Genomic DNA, 19,865 nt, shown 5'->3' with positions numbered 1-19,865 from the left:
AGACAAAGTTAAAAGACATGGTAGAGGAACTACTTTCTGGTGTAAATAGGCCTATAAACAGACTGAAATGCTGGAGGCAATAAGCTAATGTATACATCGCAGAAATAATAAGCGCCCATGCTGCTGCAAACCTGAACGGTGACAAATCCAGCCGGCACAGGCAGATTATTGTAGTTTTCACTTATTTATTTATTTTATTTTATCTAATCTTTTTTTTAACATGAGATAGAAAGGACAAATTGTTTTACTTCAAAATTATTCTTTTAGCAAAAGAGTGTCATGCTTCAGATGGGGGTTTCAGTAGTTGCTTAGCAACAACAACAGCTTTTCCCAAAAAGCATCTGTCTACTACTGCTAACCAAAAAAAACCAGTGCGCTGCACAGTAGACACAGGTGGTTGGTTAAGCTTTGTATCCAGTGGGAAGTATCTTAACGACACTGGCTTTGTTTTGTCACTGTTTCCAATTTACATGTGTTGTATGTGTTTAACCCTGCATGTGGGAAATTACTTGAAGCTCACAAGTAGCCTGTTTTATGGGTAGTCATTTCATAGAAAATGACAATAATTTAAGGCTTCAGGTGTTATTGTAAATAATCTCTCATCAATCAAAGGTATACAGCTTTGACATGAACAACTGTTTCTCCAAGTAGCCTAAATGTTAGAAAGAAAAGGCTGAGAATCACACAAGGAAGATTTGCCTGAGTCAGCCCTGAGTCGAATGTTAATGTGGTCAAGTAACAAAAACCTGCAGTGCTTAACTGCTGGGCCTAATTGTTCGGGTAGAAAAATGTGTTCATCATCAAAGAAGGTCAACTAGAAATTGTGTTCACTCTTGGTCTATGTAGCCAACTGATATGGCAAATAGGCCTACATGGCTACTGGGCACTGCCTGTGCAGGCTACACAAATTACACAATTAGGCTACAACAAGAATAGATCTACATTATGTTAATCAAAGGTAGTTTTGTTTTATAACAGTTTTGAACACAAAACTTCTTCCAGAGGTTGCCTTCACTCTAACCCTCTACTAAGGTGTGAAAACACAAAAAGAAGTTACATATTCATTTGAGCATGTGTAGGCCTAGGCTAATGTGATCTGCACAGATCTCAAACCTGAGAAATAAGAAATGGGTGGAAGTGGGCTTTTTAAAGATCCTTTAACATTGTGATTTCCATCATTTCTGGAATAACCCATTGCAACATTGATTAAGCACTAATGATTTGGTGACAGTCAAGTTAATGTCAGGGGAAACATGTAGGCTACAGTATCCATAAGTTCACACAGTGGCTTTAGGTGCGGATTTTACCCTTTAGTTATAGCAGCACTTGACAGCACATAACAGGCCCCTATGCATGTAACACACATGGCCTACAAATCTCTGATCAAAATATAAATACACACAATCATATAGCCTATAGTCTACAGTTGAATTTAGAAAATGAACTGAACTTGAACTAAAAGCAAATGCATCAAATTATTCTTCATCATCCTTATTATGGTGGAATAAAACTACAGAAAAGCCTACATATGTCCACGTTATGGTTCGTGGAGTTTGTGTTTCTAAAACTTTGAGGCATCATCTGAGGAAGAACAAAAGCCTGCAGCGTCTTGAGAACTACAAGCATCGTATCTGCACCTGTTGGGGGCACCGAAACAAATCTCCGACTGTATTTTTAAATACATTAGGCTATAACATGCTTATGACAGGCTAAAAGTCTCCAAATAAATAAGACTAAACGCAAGTGCTCGGGTGTAAAATGTCATGTATTTGGGTGTGATTTTTATTTCTGTTAAGACTGTATTTAGTACGCTTTTAATCTCCTCCCACCTTCCTGATAAGGTTGCGCGCTCCCGGTGAGTTTTATAGCAACTGTTGCCCAGTGAGGCAGCGCCATAGTCACCGTAGTCCTGGCGACTGTAACCCACCAACAACAACCTCTCGCTCCATCATTACCACCTCCTCCACCATCCTCATCTTCATCAACCAGTCCACAGCTCAGGTTTGAATGCATTCTTTACTATTTTTTAACCCGAATATAAGTCTTCTCCCGCTGCAAGGTATCAGTATATGAAATAGATACTAATGCTCTGGTCTGTGTTTTGTCCGCTGCTGGATGAGGGCTCGGGGAATAGCTGGGGTAGTTTGCTAGCGAGGGTGTTTCTTTGTAACGTGTTAGCCTGCTTGCTAACGTTGCCTGTAGAGACCCACAGATGTGTGAGGTCCAGCTCGCTAGCAGGAGCTAGCATTGTCCGCTCACCGGGTGCTTTGCGACAAGAAAATACCCAAATGTGGTGGTTGTGTTTGAGAAAAAAAATATTTTTGGGTGCAACTTATTGGTTTAAACTTCCCATGCTGGGTGGTAGTCTCGGTCTGGGCTAGTCACTGATGCTAGCTGGTCAGCTGGAGCAGGAGCAGGTGTCTGTTGTTGCTAGGTTGCTAACGCCAGCGTTGCCTTCTGACAATGCCTGTTGGTAATCCCTTTTTTTAAAGCTAATGTTATGGTGATATTGCAACTTTGTGTTTCGGGTGCTTTAATTGCTGTTGCTCGCACGAAACCCAGAACGTCGACCAACAATATGAAGTGTTGTGAGCTAGCTTTCCATACACTAACTGCTATTGACAATAGCTAAGCCATTACTTTCCCTTTTGTCTTAGGAAGCCAGATAGCTTCGCTAGCTTTCCATCTGCCCTCTTTGTGGCATCAGATGGCTGTGATAAGCTATCTGATAACACAAGGCTAACATTTGAAGACGTCAGGTTTGGGAAAAATAAAATCAGCGGATTAATATTTAAATACGTTGATGTTAGAAGTAGCCCATTTTAACCAGAATCATTTCGATATTGTGCATTGCACGTTCTGCGTCTGGGCTTGTAAACGTCAGGGTTTATCCGCCCCTTCTGCAATGCATGTGTACTCACTACAGAATTGATGAATAACAGTGAAAGGTTACAGTCTGTATCGTTGTTATACACATGTTCTGTGTGTGCATGTATTTCCTGGATGCGCAGGAGAGAGATTCAGTGTAGCATGACACTGTGCAGGGGGAAAATCCTTAGTTGTGACTTACCATCTTCATACTGTGGCAAATGTATTTTTACTCTTAACTTTAATGGACTAAAAACAGTCACATCTATTTGAGTTGAAATAGTATATTCTTATTTCTCATTATAGAATTGTTAATTTGCACATTTGCGTTCCTTAATCCTGTGGGTGGTTCACATAAGTAGAGACTTGATTTCTCAATATTGCATCACAATTATTCTTGGGTCCGGTGGGTCCCCTGTACAGCTGCGACCTTTGATTCCTGTTAGGATAGAGAACAGGTGTGTGTGTGTGTGTGTTTGTGGGTCTGTGTGTGTGGAGAGAGGTGATGGGAGGATAGGTGCACTTACTATACGTTTCCATGCAGTAAATAAAGTTTGATTTTCTGTCGCCATACTTTCTCTTTTCTGCATATGTTCTCCTTTTAATTAGTTGCCAATAATTTATGTGCCACTATGCCTGTAATAAGTCCTTTGTATGAATAAGATCTATCATCGATAAGCAAGTGGTTCTGACAGAGCCAAAACAGTTCACAATAATAACAAAACATCAGTGTTGCCATTTTTACATACTGGAGGTAAAACCCCAAATAATCTAATTATATTGATTTGTGGGTATACAGAACCCAAAATAGGTCCGATACCCCTCCCCAAACATGCATACACACAAAACAGGATGTAGGGAACTGCTAGTTATCAGCTCATGTTACCACTTACCTGTAGTCCAGTAAGACAGAAATAGTACCATGCCACCTGCTGCCAGGATCCTGTTGCATTTCCAATCACTTAAAGAGGGGCTGATTAATTCAATTATTCAGCCATCCATTTTCATGGCTTAGCAGAATACACCATGTTTGGTTTGTTATTTGGCTCAGCCTGCTAGAAATGTTGTATGTTGTTGATGAAAGTGGGGACTTGGAGGTCCCTCTTTTTTTCTCTTCCAAACCCAAATCAGGCTAGTCAGTTAAACAGTGTACATTTAGACTCATCTTGGTAACCTGCGTCATGACGTTTCGGGGAATTTTGTGACATTTATCATTTCTGTGTCCCATGGTCCTGTCCCGACATCATTTTAGCTATATGGACACTAGCTCTGTGACTATTTTCGGCACCTGCCAAAACTGTGTGTCACTCGCAGTTTATAATCTGAAAGCCCAACTCCTAAACAAACAGTATTTTGCATATAACCCCCCACACACACACACACACACACACACACACACACTTAAGTTCCCACTTGCATCTCCCTCCACCTGTTTTCCTGTTTTACTCTGTGCCTGATTTTGCCTTGGATTGAATGTGTGTGAAAAGAAGGGATTTTGTGTATGGTGTACTTTTCAGCCCTGTTCACCAGCTCATATTTCTTGGTGCATCAGACGCCACTTTTATCATACATGATCATTAGAGAGGCAACTGATGGTTCTGTGAATTTAGTGCTTCTCTGAACCTTACGGTCTTTCCCGTTTGTTGCCTTTAACGTTAACAAGAGGAATTGAGGGGAGAAAACGTAGGGCAAAATGTTGCCCTCCTTGGTGGCTTTTGTTCCTCTGTGTCTTTGTAGGGCTTGCACTTGCTCAGTGGAGCACAGCATTTAAGTGGGCCACAAGGGAGTGCCTGAATGGTGAGGCAGGAGGTGTGTTAGTGTGTGTATGTGTGTGTTTGTGGAGGGGGTTGGGGTGAGGCAACAAGAGTGTGTTGTGATGCAGTGGCTCTTTTCCTCGATTAGGTGGGCTCAGTTGGGCACATGTACTTTAGTAGAGAGTCTACATTCTCCTCTCTTCTCAAGTCCCCTTTTAGTGTTGGGATATAGTAAACTGAAGGTTGCAGTTTGACTGTGTAAAGTGACATTTTTATCATTCTAGTAGTGTGAATCCAATGGTTTTGGGAAAAGAAAGTCCTTGTGCATCATAGTATGTATTGTGTTGATATATAACACAATGTATACATTGTATTTTTATGTTAAATCAGGTTGTAATTGTTTGTGAATTTTCTAAATTTGCAGTATCTTTACATCATCACAGTATATAAATATCTAACTTTCTGGCAAGTAGTCAATTTATCCATCAGCCAGACCAGAGCCTGTCTATCAACAGCCTATATATGTATACATCCCCCTCCCTAAGGTCTTCAAAATAGTCATGCTGAAAGCAGATGGCCCTGTGTTAATGAATCTCAGTGCTTCTATATGTTTCAAGAAATTGCTGATTTTTCCTGCTGTTTCACTTTCTCCACACTCATAAGTGCACAAGGAAAAGACTGACTCAAGTTTGCAATTCAGCATTGGGGTTAGTGACCCCAAAACAAATAAAGTGATAGCCTTCATCTCAAGAAAAAAGAACAATATGATATTGAAGATAAAGGGAAGGGACAGGCCGTCCCTGGAGAGATTTGAAGCAGTTAGGAGACCCAGCTTAATTAACCAAGAGAGGCTTGTTCATGGAAACTGTGATGGGGAGGAGGTGGCCTTCCCCTGAAAGGAATGGGTGATGTTAGTCGTACTATTATTAACTCACAAACACAGACTCACTAACAGTTTCTCCTCATTTTACTCTCATCTTCAAATTAGTTAATTTACCTTGGTTAGTTAGTACCATTTCTCTAATGCACAGGATAGTTCTGGTAACATTAGTGATGATGCTACATGGTAAGGTTAAGGACTTAAAAATCGCCGGTTCCTAGTTCCTTTTCGTAGAAGTAATCTGCGACTTCCACTCTCAAGTAACATTAAACCTGTAAAAGTGGGGACTGGCACAGCAACTAGAAGCAGCATCTATTTGGAGTTTGTTAAATATTAACTTGTTTTATGGCTGTGAACATGGAGACAAGACCATGTGTCACTGATGCATGAGGCTTTCAGTACATTGAGTACCACGAGGCAAAAGCAGGTGCTTGTGTAGAATTTCTGACGAAAAGCTCCAGGAGCATTGATTTGGGCTAAATAGACAAGAGTGTGTGATGAAACCTGGTACTTTTGTTTGTTGACAAAAAAAACAGCATGTCCTGGATACATGTTAAGGATAAGGACAACTTGTTGAATTACTCACAGTTCATAGCACTGACTATGAATTGCTGACTGTTCATATTTTGCCAGTTGTTACAAGATAAGAGAGGCTAAAAATGTATAATCTATGTGCATCCTTTTCTTCTATTGGTTTTCAAGAACATTTTGAAGCATGCAAGCTTCTATTAGCAAGTCTATCTTTTGTTTGAATCAGTTATCTATTAATCTATGATGCCACTTGGCTCAGTGAAGCAGTAAGATAATAATGTTGTTGTTGTTATGGAGTAGTGAAGTTGCTTTGCCAGTCAGACCAGTAGGTTGAGGCTGCTCTTGGTTTTCAGCAGTTGTTGCCCCTCTCCACCTACAGCGAGACCTGCTCTCTGTCTTATTCAGGCGCCATGCAGACCCCTGAAGCAGGCGCTGACTCCACCTCCACTGTCCCTCTTCAGACCGCCGTGCCTGTCCAGCCTACCGGCTCCACTCAGCAGGTGCCTGTCCAGCAACAGGTACATCCTGCCTGTCTTTATGTGCATCAATGCCTGATTCTGAATGTGCATACTGTGCCTGTATTCCTGCACATGTAATTCTAATAAATTAGATAAATAATTTGCAGCTCTTGCAATTTTGATTTTCCAGGCCCAGACTGTTCAACAGGTTCAGCATGTTTACCCAGCACAGGTGCAGTATGTGGAGGAAAACAGTGGCGTCTACACCAATGGCAACATGTGAGTCACTCTCTTCACTACCCAGCTCTGCTCTTACACCACTCCACAAATATTAGCGCTATGTCTCTGCAGCCTGTTGTTTCTCCTCTCAAGTCTCTTCACGCTATCATTCATGTCAGAAGCACATGATGTCGGGGGGAGCGCACTGTTTTCGTGTGTGTTTGTTTTCTTCTCTGAGGGGCGTGCAAGTCATGTGCTTGATTGTTGCTCAGTCACCTGAACATGACCAGAAGTAGGCCTGTCTTCTAAGTGCTGACGCTTCGCAAGGGTCCCCTGGGTCTGAGGAATGGGGTTACATACACACTCCACTGACAAGCCCAAGCTGTGTTAGTCCAACTGTGATACACACACTGACACGCAGATGTGCAAACACACCATAGCTGTGTGACTTCAGCTACTGGTGGAAACACACAAGGTCGACCAATTGACCAAGTACTTAATGATACACAATCATGCATTCACCAAACAACAGGACACACGGGCTGAGTTATTGCCTCACCTAAATCACATAGAAATATTTGTGTTACATTAGCCCTTACAAATGATGACATTTTGATTAATTCATTTTGGATTGTTCTCAGTATGCTAATTGGTGTTGACAGGATTTGACTGCCTACACGAAAAAGGTGCCTTGTATAATTGGGAAATCAAATTTGGACTGAAAAAATGTTCTATTCCAAGACGACGCAGAGCAGCACAGATCATTTGAAAGTTGCAATAAAAATGCTTCATCATTTCATCCTTATTTAAAGGACAATTCCAGGCAAATTCAACCTGGGGCTATAGTTTACTAATATTTTAGGTCTAAAAGAATGAATCTGAAGATTTTCTTTTTAATGTCTCCTGTTATGCTGTAGTTCTGTCTGTCCCCGCGTTGCCACGGCATCGTATAATGGGAGCGGACCGAACTTAGGCTGTTTAGGCTATTTACATCCCATAAAACCGCAATTTTTTTTCACAGACAACGTCAGATGGCTATTCATACCTAGTACACCAAGGGGTTTGTTTACTTCAAGAAAGCTGACAGCTTTAAGCTGTAATACAAAGTCTTGCGCGAGAGTCAAGTTGACGGACTCAGTATGTTTACAGGTAGAATAAACAATAGCCAGACTTACTCTTACTGCTACAAAAACGCCATGCCTCTGAGTTGATATTCCTTTGTTGATAAAAACAAACGGGAGCTTCAGACTCTCTGTAAACATAGTTAGCCGTCAGCTTGACTCTTGTACGAGACTCCATGAGACTTTGTATTACAGCTCCGTTTACAAACATGTCGGCTTTCTTGAAGTGAACAAACCCATTGGTGTATAGCCATCTGATGTTGTCTGTGGAAAGAAAATGCAGTTTTGTGGGATGTGAACAGCCTAAACAGCCAAAGATCGGTCCGCTCTCATTATACGCTGCTGTGGCGGGACAGACAGAACTACGTAACAGGAGCAATTAAAAAGAAAATCTTCAGATTCCTTCTTTTAAACCTAAAACCTATTAGGAAACTATAGCCCCAGGTTGAATTTGCCTGGAATTGTCCTTTAAGACACATTGTTTTCTCAGTTCGTGCACAGTGACTGACTGCTTACCTCTCTTCTGAACAGAAGAACCTACACGTACTCAGAGCCACAGCTGTATAGCCAGAACAGTGGAGGGAGCTACTTTGACACACAGGGCAGCTCGTCACAAGTGTCCACTGTGGTGACAACTCATGGCATGACCAACAATGGAGGAGGGGGCAGTGGAGGAATGAGCATGGGTCTGGCAGGGGGTCAGGTAATCAGCAGCAGTTCTGGGGCTTACCTCATGGACAACGCTGGACCCCATCCTGCCACCCAGACCGCAAGAGCTTCCCCAGCTACTGTAAGTGCATAGCACCCACTAATTTGGTTCCTCACCTGCCTTTTCCCCCCTGCTTTTGTGTGTTTGTGGAGAGACAATCTGACTAATATTCATAGTGACTTCTATATCTTCCCTTTTTAGATCCACACAGCTCTTAGTTTGCTTCACACTCTGCCAATTAGAATAGATTGTCTGTTTATGTCATACTTAATTAGCAGGATGCCATTCTCCTACATAAAAGTCCATACTTGTTTGTGTAATTTCCCCCCAAAATGTCAATGTGCACACATAATACACATAATACATTGTGTTACCAAGAAACATTTGATATGCACACCTCCCCCATGATTGTGTATGGTGTGTTTAATCTTGAACAATCTTCCTTGACTGATGTATGCAATGCACTGCGTAGGCTGGGCCCGAGTCTCTGTAGCGATTTAACTACTGCCAGCCATGTTCACACTGTAACCCCTCAATATTGTGCTCAAGTAATGCAGGCCTTTGTTTCCGTCCCGTCTGTTATTCCCACTCCTTGGTGAAAGAGACAGGAAGGAGCTAAAATCTGAGAGACAGGTGTGTTAAGGAAGAGCGAATGGTCAGGGACGGTGTCTCTGGAGAACCTCAGCTCACCCACTCTTCAAGAGTTATGTATTGGACAAAGTAGTTCACACAGCACAAGAACCTTGCTCTTTAGCTGAATGCCCCAGTAGGAGTTTTCATGTAGTCCACTCTGTAATAGCTCTTCCTGGCAGAAATGTAGCAATGATGTGTTAGTGATATTAAATTATGTGGTTGTCAGAGATGGCAGACAGTTTAAAGCATCTATTAATGACATGACATAGGTTAAATGTTGTTCATTTTCAAGGTTACTACTAGTAGTATGTTTTAATTGCTTTAATTGTTTTAATAGCAGCTAGTCACAGTGATGTGCTGCCCCTCAAGATAAATATGTACATTATAGGTGTAATAGGTATGATATGTATTCTCTTACTATTGAAACACCAGTCGTGAAACTTGATACAGATGATCTTTTCAGTGGAAAGTGGTGGTATTAAACTCCAACACGAGCCATAACGCTGCTTACATGAAATGCATTAAGCTTGTGAGTAAAGATCACAAAGGTGAATTTTGCATCACACAAATGTGGCATACCTGGCTTTGTGACTAAACATTCCTGTTCTGTCATGACCTGACAATCACATGTATTGATACCAAGCAGTCAAACTCACTTTTGTAGAGTTTTGACAAGTATTGGCATTGCTTTTGTAATGGATTGTATGTTTTTATTTTCTCTTTTTTTTGACCTATGATGATGCAGTCTGGAAGAGTTGTGTCTGCCATGATCGATGTTGGTAGCAGGTAGTCCTGCTCTGCTTGGGATTAGTGGTGCTTGCTTTGGGATCTTTTCTAGATTCTCTTCTTTCTTTCTTTTTTGCCTGGTGGCCACTAATGTGTCTACATTTTTATTTTTCTTGCTTTTGTTTTTTTTGTTTTTTTATTTTTTATTTCCTGCCCTCTTACATTTTGTTGTCCTGTGCTTCGTGGTTTATCAGATTGAAATGGCGATTGAGACGCTCCAAAAATCTGAGGGTTTATCCAGTCAGAGAAGTTCGCTGCTCAACAGCCATGTAAGTTGCTTTTTTACGAATGCTTGCCCTTGCCTTACCTTGACTTCTGTTCAGCTCACTCTCTTGCTGTTCTGCCTCCCCAAGGCTCTCTCTAAATTTGAGTTTGGTGTGGTGCTTGCTGCCTTTGTTGCTTCTTTTAATTGTTACAGTTTTGTTCAAATTCATTGGCTGCTGTAGAAATGCTTTGGCAGAGCTGTGATGCAGCTGCAGTTCACTGACTGTTGCTCTGAAGTCTTTCCAGACAGTTTGCCTTAACCAGTGTGAAACTCTTGAGTTAAGACAGCGTGTGTTCCTCTGTAGCTCCAGTGGCTGTTGGACAATTATGAGACAGCAGAGGGCGTAAGTCTACCACGATCCACCCTCTACAATCATTATCTGCGCCACTGCCAGGAGCAGAAACTGGACCCTGTAAATGCAGCCTCTTTTGGCAAACTCATACGCTCCATCTTCATGGGACTCCGTACAAGGCGCCTTGGGACAAGGTTGGCTTCTTTTCCCCCTTAAACAAATGTTCACAACCATGTGACCATTTTTTTGCTCACAGACTCTGTCAACATGTGGTCACTTTTGTTTTGTTTTTCGTTGTTGTTGCAGAGGGAACTCCAAGTATCATTACTATGGTATACGTGTAAAACCAGATTCCCCGCTCAATAGACTCCAAGAGGACATGCAGTACATGGCTCTGAGACAGCAACCCGTTCAGCAGAAACAGAGGTAGAGATGCAGCTATTCATGTCATGTGTGCAGGCATGCTCTGCTCATCACAGCCGGTATCGATACTGACGCGAAACATGTGATTTCAGGTTCAAGCCGGTGCAGAAGTTTGATGCGGGCTCTGGGGATAATTACTCAGGTGGAGGCCAGCACCATCCTGGTGCTGAAGAGCAGACAGTCATCGCACAGAGCCAGCACCATCAACAGTTCCTAGGTCAGTGGCTTTCCAATTTATCTAGATATCAGCAAAAATGCATTCGAAATGCAACAACTTCTGGCTCTTGTTTGTTTGTTTGAATTAAATTTTCTCTTCTCCCCAACAGATGCATCGCGGGCGCTCCCTGATTTTGTAGAGCTGGACCTGGGGCAGAGCAATACAGAGAACATCAGTCCGGAGGATGTGAAAGCTCTCCAGTCCCTTTACAGAGAGCACTGTGAGGTCAGAGAAGGTCCCTTCAATAGCTTGGCATTTATTGACATTACATCAGCCCTCACTATGTGGGAATTGTGAAAAGTGATTTTCCTATCGATCCAGCAGTACTCAATGTATTTCACCAGCATATAAATCTATTCCACTTATTTTCTATTAAGACTTCCAGTCTCTCCTAGACTTTAATCCAAGTTTTGCCCCATTACATACATATATCTTAATCCACCACTATCTATTATCAGAGCAATGAAGTACTGTAGTATAATCTTATTTAAGCTTTATTTAATAAGAAAAGTTCAGCAAGAATTAAAATGATGAACTAAAGTTTTTCAAGTTAAAAAAAAAAAAAAAAAAAGATCACACATTTAAACTTTGGCCAGATTCAGAGTAGTGAAACTTTGGGAAAGGTCATGTGTGTTTGTAGTGTCAGAGATTCGTAAATGCCATCCACTGGCATTTTAGAGGAGATTCATCTTAATCTTGCGAAGCTTTCGAGCATAACTCTTTTTTAGTGTCTGGAAAACAACTGGTCAGGTCATTCACACTGAAGGTCTTGCTGTCTGACAAACAGCTGTCCACCTTCTCCCCGTGCACATCTGGTGCAGATAGTTTCGTTGATGTGTTTAGGTCCCGGGATGTCCATGTAACAGATTCCTGTAGCCACATCAATACAAAAGACATTTTGTAAGGAAATATATAGTATTTGATTTGTTCTTCAGGATGATCCAGACTTCCCTGTCAACAGTTTTTAGGGGGCTATTATTTCTCACTCTTTTTGAAAGTAGTTCCAACAAAAACGACTCCATGTTTAGTTTTATTCTCTGTGTTTGTTTCAGGCTATCTTGGATGTGGTGGTCAACCTCCAGTTCAGTCTAATTGAAAAACTGTGGCAGACATTCTGGCGCTACTCTCCCCCTGACTCAGTAGAGGGTGCCACTGTAACAGAAAACAGGTGAGGTCAAGCTAATGATGATCTTCTGTCACTGTTTTCTCCTCTCTAAGATGAAATCTAAATTTTTGTTCAAGAATTAATATTAGATACTCAGCAGATTCATATTGTATAAGTTTGAGTTTTGAATATTTTCCAATAATCTGATTTTAAAAGGATTTCTCAAAGTCTGTTTTCACTCTGCAGCAGCATTAGTGAGATCGAAGCGCGGCTCCCCCGAGCACAGCTATTGGTGCTGTGCAGAAACGAGGCTGTACTCAAATGGATGAGCACCTGTGACCATCTAATGTACCAGGCCCTTGTGGAGATCCTCATCCCTGATGTCCTGAGACCCATTCCCAGTGAGTCACACTCATAGACACCTCTCATGTCTAGCCACCGGCTGTGTCAGTGCTTGTAATGTCATAATTAACTCTCCGCTGCTGCTCTTGTTGTTGTTTTTGTCTTGAATTTGTTTTTCAGGTGCCTTGACTCAAGCCATTCGCAACTTTGCCAAAAGCCTGGAAGGTTGGCTCAATAATGCCATGAATGCCATTCCACAGAGAATGATCCAGACCAAGGTTAGTTGATCATTTGGACGGTTATTACATGGGTAATATGGTTTTGAAACTTACTGTATGTATGATAGACAGTCACTAACACCTCGGCTTCCGAATGCATCGCTTTCAGATTGCCGCTGTTAGTGCCTTTGCGCAAACACTGCGCAGATACACATCTCTGAACCACCTGGCTCAGGCGGCACGTGCTGTGTTGCAAAACACGTCACAGATCAACCAGATGCTGAGTGACCTCAACCGTGTTGACTTTGCCAATGTACAGGTCAGGAGAAACTCCCTTTTGTTGTGCTTTTATTATGTACTGTCTGTGCTGCGCCCCTTACTGCAAAGCACGAGTGTAAACCCCCAGTTGTGTTTCTACATTGGCGTACAGGAGCAGGCATCGTGGGTATGCCAGTGTGAGGAGGGAGTGGTTCAGCACTTGGAGCAGGACTTCAAGGCCACACTACAGCAGCAGAGCTCTTTGGAGCAGTGGGCAGCCTGGCTGGACAATGTGGTCACTCAGGTGCTCAAGCCCTTCGAGCACCGGCCCAGCTTCCCCAGGGCGGCTCGACAATTCCTGTTAAAATGGTCTTTCTACAGGTCTGTGAAACGCCAGCTCATACAGTGACACATGTAAGGAAGTGTGGCGTCATGACAAGACACTTAAATGTTTTTGGTTTTTTTCCGTGTCTCTCCAGTTCTATGGTCATCAGGGACCTGACCCTGCGCAGCGCTGCCAGCTTTGGTTCCTTCCACCTGATTCGCCTGCTGTATGATGAGTACATGTTTTACCTAGTGGAGCATCGTGTGGCCCAAGCTACTGGAGATACACCCATTGGTGTCATGGGGGAGGTACAACTGTGTTTAGTAACTTCAAGCAGGGCTCAGTTTGCTTTTCTATGTCATAAAGCCACTGTGGCACACTGTTGTATATGAAAGATACACTATATCTCAGATGTAAAATCACAACCTAGTGTCTTATTTAAATTTGTCAAAAATGAAAATGGTATGAATCACCAGTGACCCCCCTAATTATGAAATTTATCTGTTTTCAGTTCGACAGCCTCAACACGCTGTCCCTCACCAACATTGATAAAGGTATGTGGAGATTTTATGTGTGATTGAGAAATGTATTTTTTTATTTTACCTTTATTTTACCAGGTTGTCCCTTGAGATTAGATCTCTTTTCTGAGGGAGACCTGGCCAAGAGGCTGAACTGGTGCAAAACAATTATAAAAACAATTGACATAACAATACAAACATTTCATCATTCAAGAATAGCAGGTGCACATTTCTGTTGGTTTATGTTTTATAAGAGCCTTGAATAATGAATAATGAATAAAAAAATAATGTCATTTTGTAAATCAAAATTCACCTTGTGTTTGTAACTGGTCGATTGTTCAGGTCACTGACAGGCAGTTGAGTATGTGTCTGACATTTGTTTGATTTACAATGACTATGCGATAACAGCTGTAAGTAACAAGATCTATTGAAAATGGTCTTTTATATTTTGAGCGCCCTAATTCAGCAGACATCACACAGTGTTGTCACAATATTGTAAAAGGGTTGTATTTGCATTTGTATACTGAAATGTTTTACACTTGTGTGTAAGTGGAAAAAATCATGAATCATGTGAAAAAAAGATGTGCTAACTGCTACTGTAATAGTTGCCAGCGGCGGTGCAGCGAACATGAACCATGGAGAAATGGTTTTAGTGAAATATCAGTGAATGCTTTAAAGAAATCTCTAGTTAAGAGAGTCCAAGATCTCCAAGAGAGTCCAAGCAGCATTTATTTGCAACAGAATCATCCCATGAGGCTCCTCCAGGTGTTACCATTGTCTTACCATATCCCGTATGTGTTGTTTCCTCCTGTCCAGATGAAACGAGCGGGATGGACAGCGACTTGGAAGAGGACACGGAAGAGTCCGGGGAACCTCTGGCCAAGCGTGAGAAGTCGGAGCATGAGGTGATCCAGGTGATCCAGGTCGGGGCGCTAGAGGACGGGTCTCACCCCGTGGTGGGGGTCGTCCAGCCTGGCGTCCTCCACTCGCTGCCCCAGCCCCCGCAGGATCACACCGAGCACATCCTCACCCCGTCAGCCGCCACTCCCACCATCCGCCACTGCAGCACCACAGGCAACACCTACGCCTCCGTTTGATGGGCGCCGGGGTGCACGGCCCACTGTGTCTGGCCTGTTTTCTGCTGTTTCACTCTCTCCACATATCTTTCTCTCTGTAAGTCTAGATGTTTCCGTCTCTTTCATGCATTGTCTCCGTCTGCACTGGTGTGGACATGCTCTCCTCTCCCTATCCGGCCTTGGTCAGTGGAGGAGCGCTGAAATGCTGATGCTCAAGATGTGCTGTCCGTGTCTGACTGCTTAGATTCTGGATGTGGTGTCATCCCCATAAGTCTGTGCTCCATCACAATGCGGCAGCTGGTGGAAGGGACCTGGAGGGACTAATTTGACCCGTTAAATGTTTCCTGGTTAGCAAACCTGTCTGTGTGTACAGACAAGTTTTAAAGCAAAGGAAAACGTAGACTCCTTCATACTACTGATGTCTCAGAGCTCAAATCCACGTCACCAGTCCCAGTGGAACAAAGTCATCGATCGACTCAAGACTTTCGCCCATTGTACATAGTTTTTCTGTACTTTCAATTGGTATTACCCAAAACTCATGGTGCTATCATTGTGTTTGAATTTAATTTCTTAGTTATCCCTCCTAATTTTAGTATGATATATTCATTCAACATGCATTCCAATTGCTGATTAACTTTTGGCTGAACAAAATATTTTTGAGTATTGTATGTAGCTAAAAAACAAAGGGATGACTTTCTATGTACGTATGACATTGAGAAGAAGAAAAAAAACAGATCATGGGGCAGTTCTGTCTGTTTGGTTTGAAAATAATTTGGTAGCCTCCCACCGATAGCCACTTATAGCTTTTAGCCACAGAAAAAAGGAAACCCCTGAAGAAATATCACGCTGCTACTCGTGTATATAGAGATCGAGAAGACCGGCTGTACAAAACCACTTCCTCAATGCTAGCTTTTCTATGCATTCCGGTGCATAACGCTTGCCTTTCTTCATTTTAGATGCTCTGTAGTGTTGTTTAAACGTTACGAGCTGTAATCCTGAAAACAACTTACTGGACATGTCTCCCTCCCCAACCCGTTTTTCTTTTTCTCTCTTTTTTTTTGCAGTTTCTTTCTTGAAGAAATTTCTTTAAAGTTCACGAAGGACCAAAAACAAAAAACCAACAAGAGGAAGCTGAGAGTGAGCCATTTGGGCCGCCCGAGAGCTGTTTCCTGTCCCACAGTGCCATGTTGCAGAGCAGAAGGAATGTCAGGGATTAAATGTACCTCGGCTTTATCATAGTGCCTTATCCTTAAATGCAGCTGTCCTTGTAGTCCTGACTGTGTGGTATAGAGAGCCCACAGCCCCTCTGCATTGTCCCAGCCACAGATTTTTTTGGCTTTCTGGTGACTTGTGGCTGGATTTGGGCTGGCTCATCAGTGTTGAGACCAAGGAATGCAGGCACAGACACACCTGTTGTTTTCTCTGGATCAGCTCTACTAAGCTTATTACTTATCTGAATCATGGTCTTTAGCCTTGCCCCTGCCCTAACTCTGCCCTCTTGAGGCCTATTCTTGCATTAGCCTTTGTTACTGGGTGAAGTGTATGTGTGTGTGTGTGTGTGTGTGTCTGCGTGTCTGCGTGTATGTGTGTGTGAACATGGATGCTGTAGGTCTGCACTGTGTTTGTATATATGCCTGTGTCTGCATGCTCGTGTGTATGTGTTGGAACACATCCATCAGTCACCCTACCTCAAACCAGTGGTGCCAGCATTTGACGCGTGCAGAACAGTCACCAAACACTTATTGCACACACACCACTGTACTGCACAAATCTCAACGCGATAGAGAAAATCTGCATTGCTTTTTCTCTCACCTCTGATACATTGTGATTTCAGTTTTTAGCCCATAAAATGCTTCATCCTTTGTTCCCTGTTTGAAGATCATCTTTGTACAGTGGACCAAAAGTAGATATTTTCTGATATTCAAAGAGATATATAGATATATATGTATAGTATATATAATGACGATACACTACATATATTTGTTGCTTTTTATGTGGTTGAACTGATTGTTTCTATGTGATTGTTTCTTTTGGTAGCTCCTCTGTAGTTAGTTTAGACTGTGAAATGGGAAAGGCATGGGGACTAACTTTTGGTTCATTAGACTTACATCTATACTTGAACTGTTACAGCCTTCAATGTTGTGGAGAATATTGAGATTAATCCTCTAAATAGGAACATTTTTGCAACTAAAATGATTTTGGTTCTTGTTTTTTCATGCCTGTTGGAATGGCCCATGGCGCCATTTCTCTGCATAAATGTTTATTTATTGATATTTATTGTGTTTTTGTTTTGTTTTGTTTTTTTGCTTTAGATGCATATGTTACAATGGGAACTAATTATGAATCATGAATTATACCACTGCAAAGAGCAGACCTACTGTACAGACAGACTGGAAGGTTTCTTTGTCATTTTGTTTTTTCTCTGTAAGTCATGTAAGTAGGTTGAGTAATGTTTTTAAAGAAGGTTTGGCACTGTATTTGCTGTAATCAGTCCTTTTTTTATGTTCTTTCACTAGTCCAAATATTCCTTTAGAGGGTACTCGCAATGCACAGGATCTATGTGCATGTGTAGAGAACTGACTCAGCAGTAAAGGAGGACGGGAAAAAAATGCAAATGCTGCATCATTTCGGTTAGATGTTTTGTTAATTCAACGACACTTTGAAAAAAGTCATTTCTGGCACACCCAGAGACACGTTCCTTCTTTATTAACCCTACGGTACACATCTCATACTGTAGCCTTATAACCCTGATCCTTCTGGCTTGAAATGAACTGAGCGCACACAAATCTGGCTTTCTTATTATATCCCTTAAGGACAGTTTGAGAAGTCTGCAAGAAAAAGGTCAGTGAACGTCAAAGTAGCTGGAAGACGAAGGTATTTTGTTTACATCCGCCTGTGACCATAATGAACTTGCAAATGGGAGATTGCTCCTCGCCTCTTGGTATTTAACTGTCAAATACAAGTCGGGAGGACACAAGATGTATGGATACACAAAAACAGAAACCTTAGATCATCTCTTACGCTTTCTGAAGAGCTTCACGTAATTCTGTGCTCACGTAATGACTGCGAAAAACAAATGAACCCATTCCCACTCTCGACTGACTCCAACAATCACTGAATTTTTGAGAATGCGGTTGTAATAAAAAAATGATGGTGTTCTGTGTGTGACTTTTAAAAAAAAGTTTAAAAAATATATTGTAAATCTGGGTTCTGTGTACTGGTTAGGAATGAAGGTTTTTGCAGGATATATTATCTTGCCTCTCACTGAATGATTTTTTTTTTTTTATCTATATGAATCTCAGCTCCTTTGTCATATGAATAAACTACAACACTGTAGATGGTAACATGTATTATTTTGTGCCTGAGGTGAAAAATGCGTAAAAAAATGTTTTCTTTAAACTAAATTGTGTGCTTTAGGATCATTAAGTGCTTTCTGGTCTTGCACGCCTACCATGTGCTGCTAGAAACTAGTTTTTTTCTTTTTTGTTGTTGTTTTCTTGTTTTATTTCCCCCATGGGTTCGTTCTTACACAGACTGGCGTGCCACACAGTAATTTTTTTTTTTTTCTGCATCTCAAAGCCTGCCTGGTTTAACACTGGACTGATGTTCATGCTGCCAACACAATTGTACTTTATTTCTCAGTGTCTTTTGAAATGTAGTAGGATTGTTTCTTTTTGTAACAGCTGTTTGCAAATGAGCCCGTTTCCAACCAGAAAAGAAAAAGAAAAAAGACATAAGCTATTCCTTAACTTGTCGTAGGAGCGCAAAGCTAAGAAACGCCTCTTCACCTGGACAACATGGCAGCTTCACTGACCCATAGCAGACTCCAGTGCCTTTTAATTTCGCCCCGGCCAGAGCAGATGGCCTGGGTGACTATTGGGTCTCTGGTGGGCTACAGATAGAGGCTATCAGAGCAGACATTACATTGCACAGGTGCTGCCACTGAGAAGACGCCAGGGCTGAGGAAGCATAAAGACCTGTCCTCAGACTGGACCGTTTATGATTTTACTGGATGTGACACCACAAACACACACATGGAGTAGTTTACACATGGTAGAATACCTGCAAACAGCTTTTTATTGTATAGAACTGGATACTGAACAAGGAGTTACTGTAAGTAAAATGCTCTCTTATGACTTGTTTTTTCTCATGATCGTGATTTCTTTTGTCAAATGATATTTTCTGAATGCTGTGACCTGTTTGAGATTTGTATTTGGATGTTTTCAAGTGCCATTTGACAGTCTAGTGAGTCGTGGCCATCTGTAGCACGCTCTAATGCAAGCACAAGCATTTGGCAGTGGCATTTGGGGAAGGTTTTTATTTTGAATCACCCTAGACAAAAATATGTATATATCAAAAACTGAAAAAAGGTATATTTATTTGTGTCCTAATTATTTGTTCTTTTGGTGAACATTTTATCAGATATGTTGGCTTAAGTGCATTTGTGATTTATTTTCTCTTTTTGGGATAATGTATAGTATCTGATATAATATATACACACAAATTTCATGTGACTTTTTCCTTTTTGTGTGCCGTTAAGTTTTCTTCATATCTTCTCAGAATTGGCAAGCGAAACCAATGCGTGTAGGGTGATTTGTATTGTGCATTTTACATAAAAAAACAAGGACAATTGGGGGACTTTTATATTTATAAAGACATTATCATTTAGTGTGTCGTATTGATGAATATAGAAACTATTAAAGACACATGTAGTTTGGTTTTCTGAATATTTCAGATCTCAGCTCAGGCTAGCTTCTTAGTGTTGTTTTCTTAAAATTTGTGACATGTCTTTGCAGTAATAAACGTTCTCTTGTTCAATGTCAGCGTCCTCCCTCTTCATTTAGCCTCACACACCCATCGAATGACT

The 19,865-nt window shown here is 41.5% G+C and overlaps 1 protein-coding gene across 4 annotated transcripts; it reads left to right on the top strand.

Moving 5' to 3' along the window:
• Positions 1-1,845: 1,845 nt before the first annotated feature.
• rfx3 (regulatory factor X, 3 (influences HLA class II expression)) lies at positions 1,846-19,816 on the top strand. Of its 4 annotated transcripts, none has more exons than XM_085793422.1 (17): positions 1,846-2,001; positions 6,439-6,551; positions 6,682-6,770; positions 8,363-8,621; positions 10,154-10,228; positions 10,529-10,710; positions 10,823-10,942; positions 11,032-11,156; positions 11,266-11,381; positions 12,209-12,324; positions 12,508-12,662; positions 12,784-12,881; positions 12,991-13,140; positions 13,252-13,460; positions 13,559-13,712; positions 13,916-13,958; positions 14,739-19,816. In XM_085793422.1, exons 2-17 carry the CDS (start codon positions 6,444-6,446, stop codon positions 15,017-15,019), a joined length of 2,280 nt encoding a protein of 759 aa, XP_085649548.1. In that variant the 5' UTR covers positions 1,846-2,001; positions 6,439-6,443; the 3' UTR covers positions 15,020-19,816. The 4 variants fall into 4 exon arrangements, with proteins under 4 accessions (XP_085649548.1, XP_085649550.1, XP_085649549.1 ...); XM_085793423.1 differs by having other exon boundaries at positions 1,864-2,001; positions 8,366-8,621; XM_085793424.1 differs by lacking the exon at positions 10,154-10,228 and having other exon boundaries at positions 1,858-2,001.
• The last annotated feature ends 49 nt before the right edge of the window (positions 19,817-19,865 follow it).

The sequence above is a fragment of the Trachurus japonicus genome, chromosome 12, assembly GCF_045865225.1.
Source record: "Trachurus japonicus isolate A0001 chromosome 12, Traja_1.0".
In the NCBI taxonomy this organism is placed as follows: Eukaryota; Metazoa; Chordata; class Actinopteri; order Carangiformes; family Carangidae; genus Trachurus; species Trachurus japonicus.
This window is presented reverse-complemented; position numbering and strand designations above follow the sequence as displayed.

Excerpts from the sequence above, each read along its gene's own strand:
- rfx3 (XM_085793422.1), top strand. The coding sequence starts at position 6,444 with ATGCAGACCCCTGAAGCAGGCGCTGACTCCACCTCCACTGTCCCTCTT. Across the intron at positions 8,622-10,153 it reads CAAGAGCTTCCCCAGCTACT|ATTGAAATGGCGATTGAGAC; the intron begins GTAAGTGCATAG and ends GTGGTTTATCAG. Across the intron at positions 10,229-10,528 it reads GTTCGCTGCTCAACAGCCAT|CTCCAGTGGCTGTTGGACAA; the intron begins GTAAGTTGCTTT and ends GTTCCTCTGTAG.